Genomic DNA, 21,303 nt, shown 5'->3' with positions numbered 1-21,303 from the left:
TTTGCTAAAACCATGAAGAAAAGAGCTCTTTGTCTGTTTGGGTTCCGGTGTGTCTGAGAATACGGGTTTAACTACAAAAACCATAGTTTTTTGGTTTTGTTTGTAGTAAAACCACGGTAACCACACATTTAATTTGGTCTAACCGCAATACCTATAGTTGAAATATTGTATTTGTAGTATAATGTATTGTAAAAAAACATGGGTTCTACACTTCAGTGTTCAGTGCTTTGCATATGTATAATAGAAATATATTTAGAATAGAGAAAGGCCTCTGTGCTATAACTGGCTTTGAGTAAATTACTGCCAATTAACTGCTCGCTCTTTGCAGCAATAATTCAGTGAGTTCAGGAAACTGCTCGTCTCACACTGAGTCTCATTCACAAGTAATTGCATATAAGTGTTTACGTATGTGTGTAGGAAAGTTCTCACCAACACAATCGTGTATAGTTGTTCTTTTCTCGTTCTGACTTTACATTCTGACACATCAGTGCTCAACTGGTACAGTTGTGGATTCATTCGCAACATACTGATAAAATGTATTTGCACTTGAATGCACTGGAAGTCTTTTCGAATAAAAGTGTCTGCCAATTGCATAAATCTATTATAAAAGTAAATTTCTTTATTTCGTACATGTGATTTAAAAAAATGTGTGAAATAGGGTTGTCACAATTGCAGAAACATATCTTACGATACTATACGGTATCAAATGTTAGGCTTATTTTCAAATGGGAAACTAAACGGGAAACCGGTAGGTGGCAGCAACCGATTCGCTCAAAACTGTTGATTTATTCAAGAACGAAGGAAGAGTCTCACTGAATCGTCATGGTCCGAGCCGTTCAGAAGTGTAATGGAGGTCTGCTAGTGCATGTGCAAACGTCAATCTTTCTTAGTGATCAAACCTTTTTTCCCTACTATGGCGTGGGAAATCTCTGGAAAAATTGTCCGAAGGTTGTGAGTGCGTGAGTGAATGAGTGAGTGTGTGTGCCCTGCGATGGGTTGGCACTCCATCCAGGGTGTATCCTACCTTGATGCCCGATGACTCCTGAGATAGGCGCAGGCTCCCCGTGACCCGAGGTAGTTCGGATAAGCGGTAGAAAATGGATGGATGGATGGCGAGGGAAATGAAACCGGACTGATTGGTGTCAGACCGGTTATATTAATTAACACTAATAACAGAAGCGATAGTTTTACTCTATTAGATTGGACCCAAGTTGGATAATAAAAGAAGCAGATTGACCAGGAGACATTTGCAAGCAGACTTCAAAGGACTTTTCATAGAAGTGTTTTAGAGGTAGGCTACGCACACACACACAAACACACAATATCGGTGTATTACACAGAACAGATTTCACAGTCAATGTTAATGTCATGGAAGTTATTATTTGACCGCTGGTTATCTTAGAGTGTGTAGCTGAATTCTTAGTACCTTATTATCAGTCAAATGATTACAATCTTTGATAACCGAACACTACTCAGCGGCTCTTACTCTTCTCTAAGGAAGGCCTTGCCCCTTTTTTCACGTATTCCTTTCGCGGGAGGTTATTAAAAGCACTCGGAATAGTGACATCATTTACCCGGGAAGTAGAGGCCTGTAGTCCGATTCCAGGCCGTTTTCTGTAGTCCTTGAAAAGCGAATTCTGTTAAAGACAATATCTCGCTTGGCACTGGAACTTTGCGCTTTATCATTTTTCAGGTATTGTTTATGCTCTAACAGCAACATTACACACTAACTAAAGGTTGAAAAATGTGATCACGGGGAATATGGCCTAATAACATATTTATATCATGACGATCATGCTTAATAAAGCATGGGAGGCAGACATCTTTATCACGATTAAAATACTATTAATCATGCAGCCCTAGCGTCCACTCTGTTAGTGAATCACACCTGGTTCTGGCTCACTGGTGAATAAAAAAGCCAGTTATGTAAACACTCTCAGATCTGCAGTACAGCACACATTTCACTAAAGGAATGGGGTCGCGTTGTCCCACTATCCACTGCCACAAGCATTTTCCTGGCTGCTCCTCCCTTTGCTGGTTTCCACCTTCCCTCCATGCTAATAAAGAAGTTAATCTGGCATGAATAATGAATGGGGATTTGTGTGTGCCTGTGTGTGTGTTATGTTGTGTTGGTCTGTTTCTCATTATGTGCCTATCAAGAAGGATCAGGACTTGTGGAAAGAAAGTCTACATCTGCACGGCGTCTCTTCTTTTGTTCATCTCTATAGTACACACTACGCTTAAGCGCATTAGAAAGCTATTTAAAATGACACCTGTAAGCGGTTTACGCTACAGCTCTGTGCTTATCCGGCCAGTAAAGGTGGAAAATGCTTTTACAGAAGGAACACAAAGTGCAGGAGGATCCTCTGGATAGTTCAGATTTGTGTAAAGGTTACAAACATCCACATATTGTATATCGTCCTCACCAACACTGTACTTGATTTATAGGCGCAGTCTAAAATTAGACCGGCTGCATTGTCGAATGCTCGTGCAAAGTATGCCGCGTGATACACCGTGTGATATATAGCGTGCACATGGTATGGTGATCAAGGCTGTGGTTAATTCCTTAAAGGATTTTGGCTGGAGGTGATCAGACATGCTGAACATCAACAAGGCCTGCAACGGCAGAGATCTGCGGTACGTGATGTCCGTGGAAGGCGTCCAGAACGTGATGCATGTGGAAATCGCTACATTCCTAAAGGGAGAGATTGATTGATATTATTCAGCCACATGCATCTTGTATCTTCTCCTTTGGAAAATTTGACTTTGAGGAATGTCTGTTGTTTACTTAGAAGTGTTGTCTTTTGTGTTTAGGAATGTGTCAGGGTGGCTGTCTAGTTTATCTCTTCTCTTTAAGTAAAGGTTTTGCGTGATGAAAGTGTATTGCGCTTAGCACGCTATCAATGCAACGCTATCAATGACAGCATTCTAATGTTTCGAGAATCATCACCTTTAAAAGGATAGTATAACCAAGAATATGTCATCATATGTCATCATTTACTCACCCTCGAGTTGTTCCAAATCTGTATAAATGTCTTTGTTCCGATGAACAAGGAGAAAGATATTTGGAAGAATGCTTGTAACCAATCAGTTATTGGACCCTATTGACTACCATAGTAGGGAAAAATACAATGGTAGTCAAAGGTTCCACACAACTGTTTGCTTTCCTACCTTCTTCAAAATGTCTTCTTTTGTGTTCAACTGAACAAAGACATTTATAAAGCATTTTTCCTACTGTGGTTGTCAATGATGGCCAAGCAATCTTGTAATATATTTCTCAGTTTCCATCAGAACAAAAAAAATGTTTACAGATTTGGAACAATTTGAGGGAGTAAGTGAAGACAGAATTTTCATTTTTGGGTGAACCTTCCTTTAAGAGCATCTGACGGCATTTGCCTCACTCTCCATCCAGCTGGTTTTAACACACAAAACAAGTCTGACCGGACCGAAGCTTAATCAGCCCAACTAGTCATTGTGGCAACAAACCAACTAGTCATTCTCTAATCCAGTCCTTTGCTATCTAGACAAATGCAGGAATGAATATCACAGACCGCTGTCACAGCACGGATACAGTCATGAGCATCCGAATAGAACCCACTCATTTTCCTTTGATTGAATTGATCTTGGAAGAGCTGAAGTATATTAGAGCCACATCGTGAAAAAGCTCATCGATAAATCAAACCTGTCAGACCTGCTGGGCAAAAACACCCATGCAAACTCCGACACCCTTTTCCACCATGTGTTTGTGTGTATGTCTCCTCGATTGTTGGAACTGCATCCTGCATGTACAGTATTTACTTGTTTGTAGGCGCCTGTTACCATGGAACTCAACAGCCACCCTGAAACAGGACCGTCCTGTCTTGATTTATGTATAATTATTACAGATAGTCAGTTTGTGTGGTGCAGGTTTGTGCAAATGCAAAACTTGTTTCGTTGTTTGATTGGCCTCTTTTCAACAGTAAATGTTACCACTCGTCATGAAAAGCGTACTTGCATATTTCTGCCGTGCAGGTTGATATAAATTAATGGAAAAATTTTTTGATTGACATTTTAACTACAGAACGTCATGCATATTCTTCCTCTTTCTGAACTTGTTGTGTTTACGTGGGTTCTGCCAACATCTCTGGAAGGCAAGTCAGTAGAATTTCTGCCAATCTTTTGATGCTCATGGGCAATTTTTCTTGTGCATGCAAGTTCAGATAATTAGTTATATAGTATCTTATTTTATTTTCTGCTCTGTTGTTTTTCTGGTGCTGGTACTTGTAGCTTGATAATAAGCTTTTAGTTTTATTTGTTAGTAGTCCCTTCCCTGAACATAGCACAAACCGAACAGAAACTGTGATACACTGCACCTTTAAATGCTCAAACTTAAATAAACAAACTCAAGCACAAAGATGATGGGCTCTTTGAACTCCATTCTTAGATCTGTTGAGCATTATGATTTCCCCAGTTCATTCCTACACAAGTGGTCTCTCTTCTCCCTAACAATAATGTCTCTGGTCCGACTTGTGTTTGGCCTACCCAGAATTCCAGCCGTCACCATGGTGCCATGATGCAAACTGCCACTTCTTTAACTCTCACGCTAACAAGAAAAGGCTGTGCCAGCTCACTAAACAAACACGAACCCCTCTACTGAATGACCTATTGGATCAAGCCCCATTTACTTGATGTCTTAATGTTTTCTGCCTACTCCCTCCTCTTTCCTGAAACTTCAGATTGCTCATATTATGTCATCCGTTTCAATATTTCATGTGGAGTTTCTAACTTTGGAACGGGGAGACCCGGCCCCGCCGATCAGGTGAAAGAGTACAGAACGTTTTTGACGTGCAAACCGAGTCTTGCGTCATTGCTCTCACAGTCATTTCTCCTCAACGCGAGGCATTAATGAAAACAGAGCAGTGTGAGAAGGGACTGTGCAGTTCTCCAAAACCCCTCTTGGGAAAGTCTTTTTCTTTTTTACACCAAGAAAACAGTTTCCCAGGGACATTAAACAGACCACTTCCTCTAGATATAAGAGAGCATTGAGAAGAACATCTATATCATTTTGTGTATTTTAATATCAAATTGTGTGTTTTGTTGCCTAATATTATCCAACTGAATGTACCGAAGAAGGCTAAAGTAAATATGGAAAGATTCTTTAACAGGCACCATTACACTTCTTAAACCTTCTAAATGTTAATGTATTACACAGAGTAGTAATCTCCCTGGACAATAATTGTGAATATGACTTTAGTTGCTATAACAGATTCGCTCACCTTGACCCATGAACGACCGTCCTCTTCTGCCATCACCATAAAGCACTAGATGCATAATTTATAGTTAGCTCATAGGCTTCCTAGAAGGAACGATTCCGTATTCCTGAATAAGTCGTCATCACAATTCTTAAGCACTGTTTACAAGAAAATAATAGAAGAGCTTTTTTGCTGTACAGACAGACCCAACATCAAACGCTGCCCGAGGAGAGATCACTTTGTCATTAAGGCAACAGGGGGCTTGTCATTCTCTTGACACCTGGAGATGACATCATTCTTCTTCTGACTTGTTTACTTGGTACTTGGGGAGGTGAGGGATGATGTAAACACAACCGGTACAAGGTTTTCTGTCGCACAGTCGCCTAGGTCATTAAGTATTATACAAATCAACTTTGTTTTGTGTAATTGAAAATAGTAAATGCTTACCGGAAATGTTCTTGAATGCTATCAACAGTTGATACTGTTGCAACATTACCAGCTTTACAATATGACTAAACTACGTTTTTTTGTCTGAACGTTGAGGATGGTGCCATTTAAATTTAAAGCATATTTTCCTAAAAAATCCACTCATCAGATTATAGCATCTAATTGAATTACCTCGTCCGTCACAGTCTTAACAAAACACATAGCTTTGATCTTTCATACTGATGGCCAGATTGCGACACACGGTCTTTCTTTTTTGTGCGATGCTCTGTGTCTCTAATTAACTTTGGGCAAGCGCTGCCGCTGTTAGAGCAACCGCCGGGAATTCTGTTCCTAAAACCCAACATAGAAGGGGTTCCCTAAAAGCCTGCATAATTAATTTCACTCTAAATGGATTAGAGAGCTAAACGCTACGGATATGGCAATCCATTTAGTAGTGGCTTTCTCCAAAATAAAAGACATGTAATTGCATAATGGCAATAATAATCTCATATTGCTCACAACACAAAGGATGTGACATCGGTAAAGTGATTTGTTGTTTTATTAGAGAAGAATAGGGGAACGAGGAGACAAGAGCTAATGCAAAACGATAGACAGTCATCATTTTGCAATTGCATCTGTGTACATGCCAAAAAAACGTAAAGTCCAAATTAATAGAAGAACTGTTTTTTTTGCCTTATTATTATTTAAAGATCCAGTGTATGAAATTTCTCAGCATCTGGTGGTGAGGTTGCAAATTGCAACCAAAGGCTCACTTCACCCTTCCTTTTTCAAAGCACTATGGTGGCTTACACAGGACTAAGATGTCGTCACGTTTTCACTTCTGTTCTGAAGGAGATACCGTATTTACTCCGTTTAGGGCTACTGTAGAAACAACATGGTGAATTCCATGCAGAGGGACCCCTGCTGTATGTAGATAGAAATAAATTATTCTAAGGTAAAAAAAAACATAACACTTTATTAGGTAAGGTATTTATGTATATTGTATTGCATACCTGCCAATAAATCTTCCAAAAAATGAGCACAGCACCTTAAATAACTTATATTCTCACATGGTCTGTCTAATATTTCAATTTTAAAAGAAGATTTCACAGATTAAGGGAATTCAATACAGGAATGAGACAAGGACATCTAAGATACATGTTGTACGCTTCAATACAGAGACAATATACTTGTCCCCAACATCCCTCTCTTGTTGACACTCTTAACCCTATTTCCCATGAGTGCGAAAAGATAAGCCTTTTTCCCAGCATGTATCATTGTAGTTTTGTGGAAGCAAAAGGCAGCTGTCGTCGTCATGGAATTGCCTTCGGGGAACTGACCTCAGTCAATTCAAACAATAATACCACCGAATCACTGACAGATAGAAAGACTCTATTGTCTTTTGAGGGGAATAGTACAGTCACACAGCTTAAGAATCGATGACCAGGGCTTCAGAAATATGGGGTGCGGCTGGGTTTGCATGGACTATTATATAAACATGTTTAAAATCCTTATATTTTATTTACTGGAACGCCTACAACATCCTTGATTTAAGACTTCTGTAAACTTCTATTTTGTATGATAATGACTCATTTCTTATTTACCGTCGGTTTTATAGTGACACTAGACCCAGCCTACAGTGATCATTTACATTTCCACTTGAAATGCAAAACATTGTACTTGTGATTTTTCTCTAATGGGGACCAATTATTTGTTTCATTGTGCGAGCCACAGGGAGAAAGTCACAGCGCCGCCCCCTGGAGAATAATTGGGGGAGCAGTCTCTATCCGTGCAAAGCCCTCCAAAGCCTGTTTGGTATTGGCCTTTATCGTCGTCTCACTAAATAACCATTAAATTTCTCCCTAAACCCGCTGAAATGAATGGTGCCGGTGTCGAGCGGTGCCATGTTTCATCCTGTAATCAGAGAGAGGGGAAATTTGAGAAACACACAGAGGCAGAGACCCCGGTAGGCTGGCACTAATGTGGCATGTTGATCCCCTCCTGTGGTTCAGCAGACTGGATTGGGTTGTAATAAGCTCTCCTGGTTGCTCTATTATTATCATATTGTCTCCCCGGTGGCTCAGGAAGTGAGTGAGCAGACCCTCCAGAGAAACAGGCGCTTTTAAAGTCTTACCTCATCTCAAAGTCAACCACGAGAAAGTAATCAGAGTAAAGATTATATGTTCTTTAAATGAGAGCTCCCCGAAGGATCACATTGACTTGTCCCGTTTATAAAAGTAAATCTATGGCATGATTTGTATGCCTTGCAGGTTGTATATGTTTTTTTCTTGCTTCGTCTTTTTGAAAGGTGATTTACAGTCTTTAAATATTAAACTTGAATAACACTTTATCACACCCCATGTTGTTGCCAACTTTGCATTTACAGCCCGAAGCGCTGATTCAATGTCTGTCGAAAGGCTAGAATAGCTGGTATGTTGAATTAATGTACCATGAGATTACTATATGATTCTGCCACCCTATGGAGAGACAAGAGTGCTTTCAAGACTAAAAACTGCTTGTTTCATTTTTAAAATCACCACCAAATCCTCAAGCTACTTGTCTGAAGTCATAAAAAGCCATGCAAAGTACGTTTTATTATTCCTTGGGGAAATAAAGCACACAGGAGGTAATCCCATCGCCCCCTACTGGTCAGAAAGATGCTTCTACTTATGGCTGCCGGTAGTCATGGAAACAGAGAAACAGCCAGCATGAGCTGTCATGATAATCACACAGTGCAGTATCTTTGATTAAGAGATGAACATCTGTCTGTGAGCTACATGTGACCACACAAACACTCATTCTTCACCTATTTTAGCGCTTTGTGGTTGCAACAGGTTCTGTTTGCTTTTGACAGCTATTAGTTCTCAATCCATCCAATGTAATACCGTTGTCTCATATAGGTACTGTAAACTATGTGTCACATGTCTGACTTTGGTACATTCATCATTGTTGCTGTAGGCTCGGTTATCCTCACTTCCTCTCTCCTATTTCTATATCTGCTCATAGATGCAAACGAGAGGTCGGCCAAGAGATTTTCACCCGATGGAGTCTTCAATTACACCTCTCTGCTCCTCAGTAAGGAGGATAACATGCTGTACGTTGGCGCTCGAGAGACTCTCTTCGCGCTCAATATCACCAACATCAGCAGAACGCACCTGCAGCGCAATGTGAGTAGCCCATAGCGCTTCCGATGGATCCAGATATCAAAGACTTTGTTGTTTATTTAGCATCTTTCTAATGTATGCAATTTTTCTTTCAATTTTTTTATAACACTTCTGCATTTATTGATTTATTAATACACTTGCCCAGTAATGTAGTGCATTAACTAATGCTAACAGTTACAATGTTATATTCGCCAACATTGAAATTAACATGAGCTAGATTAACAAACGCTGTAGAAGTATTGTTTATTGTTAGTTCATGTTAGCTAGTGGATTAACTAATGTTAATCTACGGTATACAGTCTTATTGTCAAGTGTTATGCTGTGGTCACATATGCATGCAAATTCTGTAGACCAGAAGGTCAATATCAAGTTCCATGAACTCTGTCCTTCGAATTCATTATAATAATAATAAGCATCATCATAATAATTTTGTGCAACACCGCTTTAAAATAACAAAAACAACAACAGTGCAATTGCTTTGGAATTCATGATTTGTAAATAATAAAACCCAAAATGTATCATTTTTTCTGGTTGCTGCCCATATACCCAGAGCTGAGGCTTTGCATTTAAATTTTACATCCTGAAAAACCAATGTGACCACAGAATTACCCAAATGATATTATTAATAGTTTGAGTCAAAAGTTCAAGTGAAACATGGTAAATGTCAAAAATATATTTTTTTGATTTATTTGAATGACTTAGAAATAGCGATGTAACAATTCACTCACTCACACTCACAATGCGATATTGACCTCACTATACGATTTGTATAATTTTATAAACAAATGAATGATTAAATGAAAAAATATATACAAAATTCTCTTTAATAAACAAAAATGAGACTTGTGTTCTTTTCCTTGCTTATTTTTTTATGTTTAAAGAAATATCTACATTAACAAGTTTGCAATCGCCCCCTGCTGTTAAATACATGCATTGCGGTTCATTTAACATCTTGACCGACTTGAATAGTCACATATTATAATCGTCATCCGGTTCACAGTGAATGTTTACATCCATACTCAGAAATAGTTCAAATCAAGAATATTTCTTCTTAATTTGACATCACTAGAATTAAATCAAAAAGAGACAAACCCAGCTGTTGGGTTAAATTATGGTTTATATACCAATAATCGAAACCCAGCGCAGGTTATTTTACAACCCAACAGTTGGACACGTCCCTTTTTGACCCAGTGTTGGAAATATCCAAGTATTTTTTAAAGTGTACATGTTTTTGTATGAAATATTTAATTTTTGGTGAGGCCTGTGGCCTCAGACTTTAGGATCCCACTATACTCTGCTGTATGTATAAACACTAGCAAATGGAGCTCCAGATGAGTTCAAATAGCCCCCTAATCACTACACCGGCAGTATATAAACAACCGCACCCCACCCGTTATGACAGATGATCCACCAACATTATCTTTCCATATTTAGATCCAGAAACTCTGATGATCAAACCCATCCATTAACAGACAACAAGCCAGATATATCAGGACTCGTATATCTACGTATTCAGTGTTGGATCGAGCCATCACTGAAACACACCTATTACCCGTCTTTTGCACACACTGTATATACTGATCTTTTATGCTTTGTAAAAATGAACTCTCCAAGTCATGAATGCACTTGAATGCAGTTCACTGCAAATATTCCTTAATGCATAAGTCATTACAGGAATGTTATAGCCAAGGTGACTCGCTGTACCCAGTGTACTCAAGTGATGCATATGTGAGTGTTAATGCATCATGTTACTGTAAGTGCACTGTAGCCGCTGAGAACACTCCATTTGCCTGTCCTTACGTAACACAAGCTTACAATTTTCACTTTTGCAGTTAACATGGAGCACGCCGGATGAAAAAAGAAGTCAGTGCAATTTCAAAGGCAAAAACTTACAGGTGAGTGAATTAAATGTTTATCAGACCATATGGGAGTCATAAAAACCAAAACGTTTAATATCACTTTATTTTGTTCTCAATGTAATTTTATTATTGCAGTTCGAACTCCAGTCTCCTTAATATCCATTTGCAGTACAGATGTGCTCGAGTAAATGTGATCCAGACATTGTGCCCCGTGCTACTCTTTCTGTTAGCGAGAGCCATTATCGCTTTGACACGTCCACGCTATAATTTCCCTGAAAGCTTGACACCGAGGGCTGTTATTAGATTAATAATCCGCATGCCTAATTTGCTGGCAGATTGATTTGTCCCGGGAAGGTTTGGATAGATGTTGAGACCCCTATGAAGACACCAAAATTACTGCTGTTTCTTGAGACCGGTGACACTCGGCTGCCAAAAAAACTCTCCCAGACTATTACAGAGGAATTAGATCAGGATTAGTGAAGTGAAAACTCCTTTTCAAGCCAAGCCATTTTGCGCACGCAATGCAGTGCCAACTAACAATTGCTTTTGTATTGGCACTGGCGTGTTTCATACAATTTTTTATACAAACCTTTTCTTCACGCTCTCTCAATTCAGACCGACTGCTTCAACTACGTCAAGATTTTACTGCGTGTGAACAGCACTCATCTGTACGTGTGTGGAACGTATGCTTTCAGCCCCATCTGCGCGTACATCGTAAGTACCGCCCGTTCGTTTTTTCCTCTATTTCACCACTTCTCTCCATGCATTTAACAGGCTGCAGGGGAGGAATTAATTATCCATGTCATTTTCTCAGTCAATCAAAATCTTCTCTGTGAAATACATTCTTTCTCTCTCCCTGAGGGGTAAATGCCATTTGAATGAGAAATTATTATTGCCCTGCACTTTACTTAGACGCCTTTCTCTCTGGAGACTGTGGCTGCATCAGTACTGTATGTGCTCTTGAGGGGTCAACACTGACCATTAAAATTGAAACATGGCAGAGAATCAGGGCTTGTGTCGCAAAACCGCTGGAGAGACCGGCAAATTAAATTGCTTCAAATCTCAATTGTTTCTCATAGACAGCAGATGAAGTAGAAAGCAAATGGAGAGGTTACGTTATTCACAGTTTGAGAAGATCTTAAAGTGATAGTTCACCCAAAAATGAAAATTCTTGCATCCAAAACCCGTATGACTGTCTTTCTTCCGCAGAACACAAACGAAGATAGTTTGAAGAATGTCGGTAACCGAACAACGGTGGAACCTATTCACTTATATTGTATGGACGCAAAACCAATGCAAGTCAATGGGTAAAACCATTGTTCCGTTACCAACAATCTTCAAAAAATTTCTCTTGTGTTCTGCAGAAGAAAGAAAGTCGTACAGGTTTTTAATGACAGTAAATGATGACCGAATTTTCATTTAGGGGTGAAATATCACTTTAAGAATCTTTACAATTGTGTTCAGATGTATAAAGATGCCTAAACCTCGAACGTAAAGAAATCATTCTCCAATCATTCTTACAGGATGATGTACTTTTCCTACTCAAAACACAAGTGATCCAGATACATCTGTCCTCTGAAATGCTTTGCAGATGTACGTTTTACCTTTATGCCCCTATAAAGACATAAACGGTCAGGCTGTGAATAAATTAAAGGGCATCCAACACTCCTCCAAACATCCTCCTCTATCAGTGTCCTTGGCCCACACACAATCAATACTCCACAGCACCATCCCTTTGCCCTGAGATTTTCCCTGTTCTTGCTGTCCTCCCTCAGTTATCTCAGTAACACGAAGTTCCACCACATAAAGTCCTTGTTTAGGTCTACACAGCCGGCGAGCAGTCAGGCAGTGGATGAGACAGTACATGCGGTCTTCACAAGAACATCTCTGTTTCCCTCTTGTTCTCCAGAACACGTCAGATTTTTCCCTGGTGCGCGGTGAAAGCGACGAGATAGTCGCTGAGGATGGTCGGAGCCGGTGCCCTTTTGACCCTAAATACAAGTCCACCGCCATCATGGCTGGTACGTGCCACTGTACAAAAAGCGGAGTATGTTTTTGGTGTCCAGTGGTTTTGTATGTTGGCTTAAATGCTGATTGATTTACAGATGGAGAGCTGTACACTGGCACGGTCAGTAACTTTCAAGGGAATGAACCCATCATTTACAAAAGCCTTGGCTCGGGCACGGCTCTCAAGACGGAGAACTCGCTGAACTGGCTTCAAGGTAAAATTCACATGTGTTATCGGCGAGAGCACTTCATTCTTCAATTCATTCTCTTAATGGATTTGACTCCACTAAGATTTTTCATGTAAAGCAAGGCGAGAGAAAACAAAACAAGTCGATTTAGGATCCCCTTACACGGTTATATTCTACTCACTTAACTACAGAGCAAACTGATAAAGGACATACGCAAAATCAATTCTGAGCACTTTGTTATCGTTTTAAAAGATCGTGTATCACTAACCTTAACTAGTTTTGTCTTATAAAACTCATACCGATGTCTGCATTATAGCATTGCAAAGACATAAACTGCACATTACACATAAACTCATATAAACAAACGCATGAACCGTATGGGCCGAGATTTGGATTGACATTTTGTTTGTACTATTCCCTCAGACCCGACTTTTGTGGGCTCATCTTTCATTCAGGAGAGTTTGCCCGAAGGCAATGCAGTGGGCGATGATGATAAGATTTACTTCTTCTTCAGCGAAGCGGGAAAGGAGTTTGATTTCTTTGACAACACCATTGTGTCACGCATCGCTCGCGTGTGTAAGGTAAGGGCCGCTTCTGTGAAAACGCCATGTGCATGTTGAAGGGGATTGGATGAGGGGCATTCCCCCTGAAGCAGTAAAACACAAATTGAATGTACACATACAATTTAAACAATCTCTTTAAAGGTGCAGTGTGTGAGGATCTATTGACAGAAATGCAATATAATAAGGTGTATAAAGACCTTACACAATGAAGCGTTATGTTTTTATTACCTTAGAATGAGCTGTTTCTACATACACCGCGGGTCCCCTTACATGGAATACGCCATGTTGTTTCTACAGTAGGCCCTAAAGGACAAACTGCTCTACAGAGCGCCTTTTTGTAAAGATGTGATCTCCTTTAGCCGAGAACCGAAAACGTACGACATCTTTGTTCTGTGTCAGCCACCGTAGTGTTTCGAAAGGGAGGGGTAGGAGTCAGCCGCTGGTTGCAATTCGTAACCTCACCGCTAGATGCCACTAAATTTCACAAACTGTACCTTTAATTCAGCAAATAAAACTGCACGGGTACGTTTACATTATTTATAATTTTACCACAATGTTGATCTTAATGTCAATATATTTTTTAAATATATCTGGCAACCAGAGCTGCCATTTTCGTACTGAACATTTACCCAAGTTCGTACTTTGGAAAGTACTGTGCGTGTAAATGTGTTCACACATGTTTTCGTTATTGCACAAGAGTGTGTGTGTTTATGACACAAGGAGGATATGTGTACATGTGCTCACATGGCTGTGTGATCATTTCATGCGTCACTTTGTTAACAGAGGTGGGAGATTAGAAGGTTTGCGTTACAAAGACGCATTCCTCAACGCAATGCTCTGCCTTTTCTTGGTCCACATCCAAATCTTATCACTGCTCTGCAAATATTAGCATTCATCTCTCGAGTTGAGTCGAACGCACGCCACATGGACACAAAACACACACGTTCCTCACAACGATGAGATGAAAAGAAACATTGATTACAATGTAGCTCATTCATTCTGCCTTTAAAACCAGGCGTCAAATTAAATAAGTGGAAAATTTTCGCTTACCGTATTATTATGTACTGAATGCATGAAATGCCTCGTGACAGTTTAATGGTTGTCGTGCCAAAGGAGGATGGCCTGCTTACCGTATTTGTATCCAGTACCTCAAACATTATCCCAGGTTCCTTTTTTAGAACGTCCCATATTCCTCCTGCTAGCTCAGCTGGAAGCCGGCCATAATGAAGGCAATGCAATGATAATGTCTGTAAGCCTATTTGCCTGGTATGGTACCTTATCTCCTCTTATATAGTAAACAAATTTAATGATTCCTGCAAAGCCCATTAGCGGCCTTAATCGTCGAACATTCTGTGATGTGACACGGAACAAAGCTTCCGTCACGGGCCAGTGCACGAGTCCTTTTCGATCACATCTTTGACTTTTTTAAATTTAATAAACTTTGCCGTGCACTGTTCTCTTCAAAAGGGCTTTAAGCAGCGGAGCGTTTGCGCATGAGGAGTGATCTGAATCTTAAGAGAGTTTCTACTTAGCCAGCTGGGCTGAAGCATTTACTCTGTCTGTTGTAAACGGTGCATGAGCAGAAAGCAACGTCTGCAACATTCATCTGCCTTTCTGTCTACATTTGGAAAGAAAAAGATTTCACTGCTCTCTTTTGGAATATTGTCTGTCATATCACTATGATGTGGATATTGATGTGTTGAATAAAGCACAACCATGTCAGATACGGTGGAAATTGTGATTTATACAAAGCTGTGCATTTGTGCCGAGCAATATTTCCTTTGTTTTGTTTATAATAGATCCTGGTGTCTGGGTTCGGTCATACATCAGAAAAATTACTATAGTACTACAGACTCCATTTACTATAATCCTTTGGTAATAGTTAGATTTTCAATCTAGTTCACCCGAAAAAGAAAATTCTGTCATCATTTTTTCACCCTCTTGTCATTTCAACAATGGCTTACTTTCTTCCGCAGAACACAAAAGTAGATATTTTGAAGAATGTTGTAACTGGCCCCCATTTACTTGTATTGGTTTTGTGTCCAGTTAACAACATTCTTCAAAATATCTTCTTTTGTATTCTGCGGAAGTAAGTCATACAGCTTTGAAATGAATAGAGGGTGTTTATTCAGTATTCAGTATGTTTATTTGTAGATGTGATGATTTGTCTTAATCTTGGCTGGGTTATAGTGTAACTCGAAGTTCAGCTGTGTGTTTAAACTCTTCTGCGCTGCTGTTCAATCATGTATGGGTGTTCCCCTTTAAGAGATATTATTGGAATGTGTTGTTGCTTTCCTGCTGTTAGCGGAAGGCGTTGTCCATAGTGTTGGATTACAATAATATTATAATTAAAGGAATGCTCATTTTCTTTGGAGAGCTGCTGAGATGAAAAAATGAATAAATACAGTGCTTTTGGGATATGGCCTCCACGCAGGGCTTTACGCTAACTTTTATTGCACATAGCACTGGTGCTACAGAGGTTTAAAATTTGTAGCACGGGCCAAACAGTTGTTGCACAAGTCTATAACTTTTGTTGTCATCTTTAAAAAGTGAACTTTATCACAGAAATAGGCAGTTAACTGAAGAATGAAATTAATGTTACATACAGATGGATAAATAAGAGCCATATCATTTTTAGTTAAACTAGTCAAACATAACTTATTTTTTAATTTTTTAAGTTCTGTACTATACAAAAGTAATATATGTGTCCACATAAAAATACAGTAGTATGTAATACTATAGTATGTACTGAAGCAGACTGCGGTAAAAGTCCTAAATATTATAGTATTTTTCAACACTGCAGTTTTACAACAGTTTATCAATTTACTACAAGGTTACTGCAATTATCTATAGCAAATACTATAGTATACTAAAGAAGTTTTTTATCTGAATGTTCAGGTTAAGAGGACTTTTATTTTGACGGGTCCCCGCGAAGGTGTTTGAGTTTCAGTGTGGTTGACTGTAGCTTTACTCCCACAAAATAGACTAAAATGAAGTAAAATAGCGGTGAACCATTGATTAACGTCACACACAGAAAAGCACAATGACAAACGCACTTAACACTCCATCTCTGCACTTATCAAACTGTATCACAGATGCGCTACACATGGAAATATATTTTCTTCGCACAGAAAGATGTTTTTGTAGCACATGGAACATACAGTATATGTTGTACTGAACAGCACGGCGTTTACGTTATTCTGGTAGTCCAGTATCTATTTCTCTGTCTTTTCTCATATTAAGTTTGATGTCTCAGCCCTTGTGTTTGTTGAGGCCTGTTTAATATGCAGGTTCTGCTCGGGATACCGGTTTCCTTCTTTCCGTATTTTCTTCTAATTTCTTTATTTTCTGCTCTTCTTTTTCCACAAAGTATTTGTCTTTCTGATTCTTTCAATATAAATTGAGAGTTAATATATAACCTCTACATTTGACCACTTGAACTAGGCTACTTGTTGCGTGTGTTTTGTAGGACTATATTGACTGGCTAGAGAACAGTGTGTCTTGTTTAGAAATGAAACAATTATACATAATATCTTATAATGCATAGACTGTATGAAGTACATGGTTTCAGGTTACTTAAAGAGTAAGTACCTAGGGATTTTTAAGGTCCTGCTTTGGTTTATGGAGTGTTCAACAACAAGTTTATGTACAAAGAAGGTTTAAAAACACTGTTATTTTGTAATTATAGGCAGTTATTCTTACCTTACTTCTTGACTGACTCTCAAATGATTCGTTCCGCGATTCATCGGTCTAATCCCCTCCTTTCAGCTAGCCTAGTTTGATGTGATTGGTCAGATGGTCTAGTCTGCTGTGATTGGTCTACCGGGAATGAGGCTCACAAGCTAAAGTGTTTGGGTAGAAGAGTGAAGTTTTCGCGGGCAGTCCTAGCAAAACATAGGCGGGGACTATATGTAGTGATGTAAATCCGCGGCAGTTCACGTATTGGACTAGGTCACGTCTCGTTTGCATGATTCAGAGTCGACTCACTTTTGTCCAAGCCAATAGCTTTGCTACCTTCGGATTTACAACTTGGCACACTGCTTACATTCAAACACGGCAACATTACACACTGCGTGAAATTTAGTTTTCATGATCTCATGTTATGTACTCAGTTTACATTTTCTTTTTAAAACAGTACATTTAATTTGTGACTATAACCTGAAAGATTTGTGGTTGTTTATCGCATATTTAATAATTTAATGATAAAAATCACTAGCTTCACTAGTGTAATATCATGCAAGTACAGAAGAAAAGTTATTTGAACAGCAAGGTAACGGCATTACTTACCAATATATTAACATAAACAAATCTCATACACTAGTACACACAAAATATACCATAAAAGATTGTTCTGATGACGTCAGATTTTTTCCCTTTCGCATTTTCCTTCTATTAATAATGTTATGTTATTGTGTGGAAATGCAAAACAGATCTGCAGCATAGCCCACGAGTGGGCTTAATTCTAGCCGTGTTTTCTCTGCTGATAGACATTAGGACCCTTGAATGATCCTGTCTGTTTTGTTTAAAGAGTCATGGAAGTATCTGAGTTAAAGCCTTTATAGCCCCGGGGCCCCAATCAGAAAAACATACTGAGTCCTAATGCTCAACATGTGATAGAATCAAGAGGCCCTGTCCAGTTTTACATCTTACATAAACACTGTTACTTCACCAGTTGTAAGGTAACACGAAGCAGCCTGCCCAACTTGACATTCTGATGTCACAAGATCTGATTGTTGAACATTTACGCCATTGTTTTTGTAATATGTAACATTTCTCCGAAAGCATTATAATAGTCATCTGTGTTTGTCTGTTGGATTGCGTGAAGTGCAGTTTGTGAATGTGGTTGAGGTGTGTACTTCCCCCTTGTGGTCAAACATATGAAAACACAGTAATGGAGTTACTTTATACAGTTTGGCACACTTTTATTCAAAGCAGCGTACACTTGTAGGTATGCGTGTTGCTTTGGATTTGAACCCATGACCTTGGAGTTGATGTTTCAGTGCTCTTCAAGTTTAATTACAGGAACACTTAACCAAACTCATACTGTATATGTTTATGTATATGTCACAGGGTGATAAAGGTGGAGAGAGGGTTCTTCAGAAGAAATGGACAACATTTCTAAAAGCCCAGCTCTTGTGTTCACTGCCTGATGATGGATTTCCCTTCAACATCATTCAGGACATGTTTGTTCTGACCCCCAGTAAAGAATCCTGGAAAAGTACCGTGTTTTATGGAGTCTTCACATCCCAATGGTAATGTAATGTGCTTGCTGTATCACTATATATTTTGTATGTCGCTAAGGTCCTTCTGAAACCTTGCACTGTATCGTGATATTTCGTTTTTTGTCATAAATGATTAATATTAGTCATCCTTTATGTTTGTCACTGGGTGTTCAAATATCTAACCAATGAAAAGCACACAAGACAGCATTCAATCATTTCATTTTTTTTTTCAATTTGGACATTTGAGGTTTCTGAAGGATAGCAAAGATGTCAATGTATATACAATGTAAATAATATAATACGGTGGTTTATTATGGGACTACTAATATATAATTGTATAAAAATAAAAATATATAGGATTTTCTAATCTTTTTTGTTTTGCTTTGTAATACTCAATTTGCTTTAAATAACTTTGCACTCTTGTTATTAGATAGATTTTATTATATGTATTTAGGATTGTTTTTGCTATTCGCATGTCTGTTCAAACAGACCGGTGACCCATTTTGAAAGAGTTGAGAACGGTTGTTTTGCGTTCCTTGTAATCCTAAACCATTCATAAAGGGGACATTTCGTTTTCCTGGGGTGTTCTTGAAACATGCATGTCGCTGTTCCTTTTGCTGTACTTACTGTGGGGCTTGTGGGTATTGATTGAATGCATTAACATGGGTGGAAATAGGTGGAAAATATACAGGCCAGGAAAGAGACGGTGAGACTGCAGAAGCTCAGAATAGCCTCTCTCTTGTGTTCTCCCACACATCTGTTATGGCTCGAGTTAAATAAGAAGCCAGATTCTGCATCTTGTTTGCAGATTTTGAGCTGCTGTTTGTGCGATAAGTAAACTGTTATTACGTGCTGTGGTAATTGTGCGTATGCGAACAGATTGTAAATAAACTTTAAACACGTTTATGTCATGTGTGCAGGTCCAAAGGAGCTTCGGGCAGCTCGGCTGTATGTGCGTTCACCATGGACCAGGTCGAAGAGGCTTTTAACGGCCGGTATAGAGAGGTTAACCGAGAGACGCAGCAGTGGTATACATACAACCACCCAGTGCCGGAACCGAGACCCGGGGCGGTACGTTTCGTAATCTAACCAGCCCTTATTAATACATATTGACTCCATTACACTTAATTGAGTCAGACTGCACTACCATAATTTATTATTAACATCATAGCTCGAACCAATTATATAATACTGACTGAATAAATATGGTAAACAGTCCTTTAATGACATTTGCTGGGGGCTAAAGAACATGTTTTTCTTATTACTGATCATTTGAATTGTAATGAGAATTTGCAAGAGCTCTAACTGGCCGACTTTATTCTCACAAGGCGTCTAGACCGTAGCTTGTTTGTGTTCAGGTCATCCGAGTGCATCCAATAACATTTGCAATCTGAACTGGACATCCCGTGTTTACCTTGAATGTTGCATCAATTCAGGGATATATACAGTGCCGATATCACATTTCTCCTCTACTCTCATTTTCTGCCTTTACGTTACACGGCCTGATGGTCATCTGATAATCGCTCAGAGAAACAGAGGGATAGAGATGTTCAGCGGTGTGTTTTAAAGTGTCTGTATTTTTCCATCTCTGTTCCTGTAGTGCATCACCAACGCTGCTCGGTCCCAGGCCATCTCCTCCTCCCTGCACATGCCAGATAAGGTGCTGAACTTCGTGAAGGATCATTTCCTCATGGATAGCGTGATTCGCAGCCAGCCACTGCTGCTTAAACGAAACGTGCGCTACACGCAGCTCGCCGTGCACAGAGTACAGGCTCTGCACAACACGTATGATGTGCTTTTCATTGGCACAGGTGAGGCACAAACGCTTTTAAACCTTAAATTGCAATTTTGCTCAATATTTTAGATTAGGATTTTGCGTGTTTTATTATGTTTAATGCCAGGAGGAAGCTAGGATTGCATTGGTGCCTTATCAAAAAATATGGGTGCACAATGCCCCCTAATGGAAATTCTATGTAGCTACACCTTCAGCTTAAACATTATTTAAACCTGGACAGATTTGGGCCACATTTAAAAGAAATCTGCTTAATACCAAATAGCCTTTTGTTCTGCTAATCTATTTGAAAAAAAAATCCCAATTGAAGCCCATTTACTATAGAATGGACTTTTTTCTCTTTTTACAATCGTCACAAAGCTCCTTTTCTCTTGTCGCAGTAGCTTGGAAGATAGGTGTCTATGGCAAGCCGAATTAGCTTTTAATCATTCTCAGGATATACATTTTTGATATCAACAATTACAATTTTACTAGTAAAATGATCAATTTTGATATCAAGAATAGAATTTCTACTAGCAAAAATTACTATTTTTGATTTCAGTAATTACGTTTTCACTAGTAAAAATGTGAATTCTTGATATCAAGAATGACGTCATCACTCGCAGAAATGTGTATCCTTGATATCAAAAATTTAATTTCAACTAGTAAAAAAGGTAATTCTTGTAATCTGTAATTGCATTTTTTACCAGTTAAATATCACTATAGTCTGTCAATCAAATTCAATTTCAGATATCAATCATTTATTTCTTGATATCAGGAATTTACATTTTTACTACTAACAAGTTAATTTTTGATGTATAAAAGTATGTTTTTTACTAGTAGGAATTGCATTTCTGAAATCAGAAATAAGA

At 38.9% G+C, this 21,303-nt stretch overlaps 1 protein-coding gene across 2 annotated transcripts in view; it reads left to right on the top strand.

Moving 5' to 3' along the window:
* The window catches only part of sema4ba (sema domain, immunoglobulin domain (Ig), transmembrane domain (TM) and short cytoplasmic domain, (semaphorin) 4Ba), a 48,169-nt gene that overhangs the window by 21,168 nt on the left and 5,698 nt on the right, over positions 1–21,303 (top strand). For both annotated transcript variants that reach the window (XM_056766266.1, XM_056766267.1), the window contains exons 3-11: positions 8,664–8,824; positions 10,654–10,716; positions 11,296–11,394; positions 12,590–12,701; positions 12,786–12,902; positions 13,299–13,456; positions 18,509–18,690; positions 19,581–19,731; positions 20,261–20,471. In XM_056766266.1, coding sequence (XP_056622244.1) covers positions 8,664–8,824; positions 10,654–10,716; positions 11,296–11,394; positions 12,590–12,701; positions 12,786–12,902; positions 13,299–13,456; positions 18,509–18,690; positions 19,581–19,731; positions 20,261–20,471 — 1,254 coding nt within the window. The remainder of the gene's footprint in view (positions 1–8,663; positions 8,825–10,653; positions 10,717–11,295; positions 11,395–12,589; positions 12,702–12,785; positions 12,903–13,298; positions 13,457–18,508; positions 18,691–19,580; positions 19,732–20,260; positions 20,472–21,303) is intronic.

The sequence above is a fragment of the Triplophysa dalaica genome, chromosome 14 (genome assembly GCF_015846415.1).
Source record: "Triplophysa dalaica isolate WHDGS20190420 chromosome 14, ASM1584641v1, whole genome shotgun sequence".
NCBI lineage: Eukaryota > Metazoa > Chordata > Actinopteri > Cypriniformes > Nemacheilidae > Triplophysa > Triplophysa dalaica.
The sequence above is the reverse complement of the archived record's forward strand: the minus strand, read 5'-3'. Positions and strand labels throughout refer to the sequence as shown.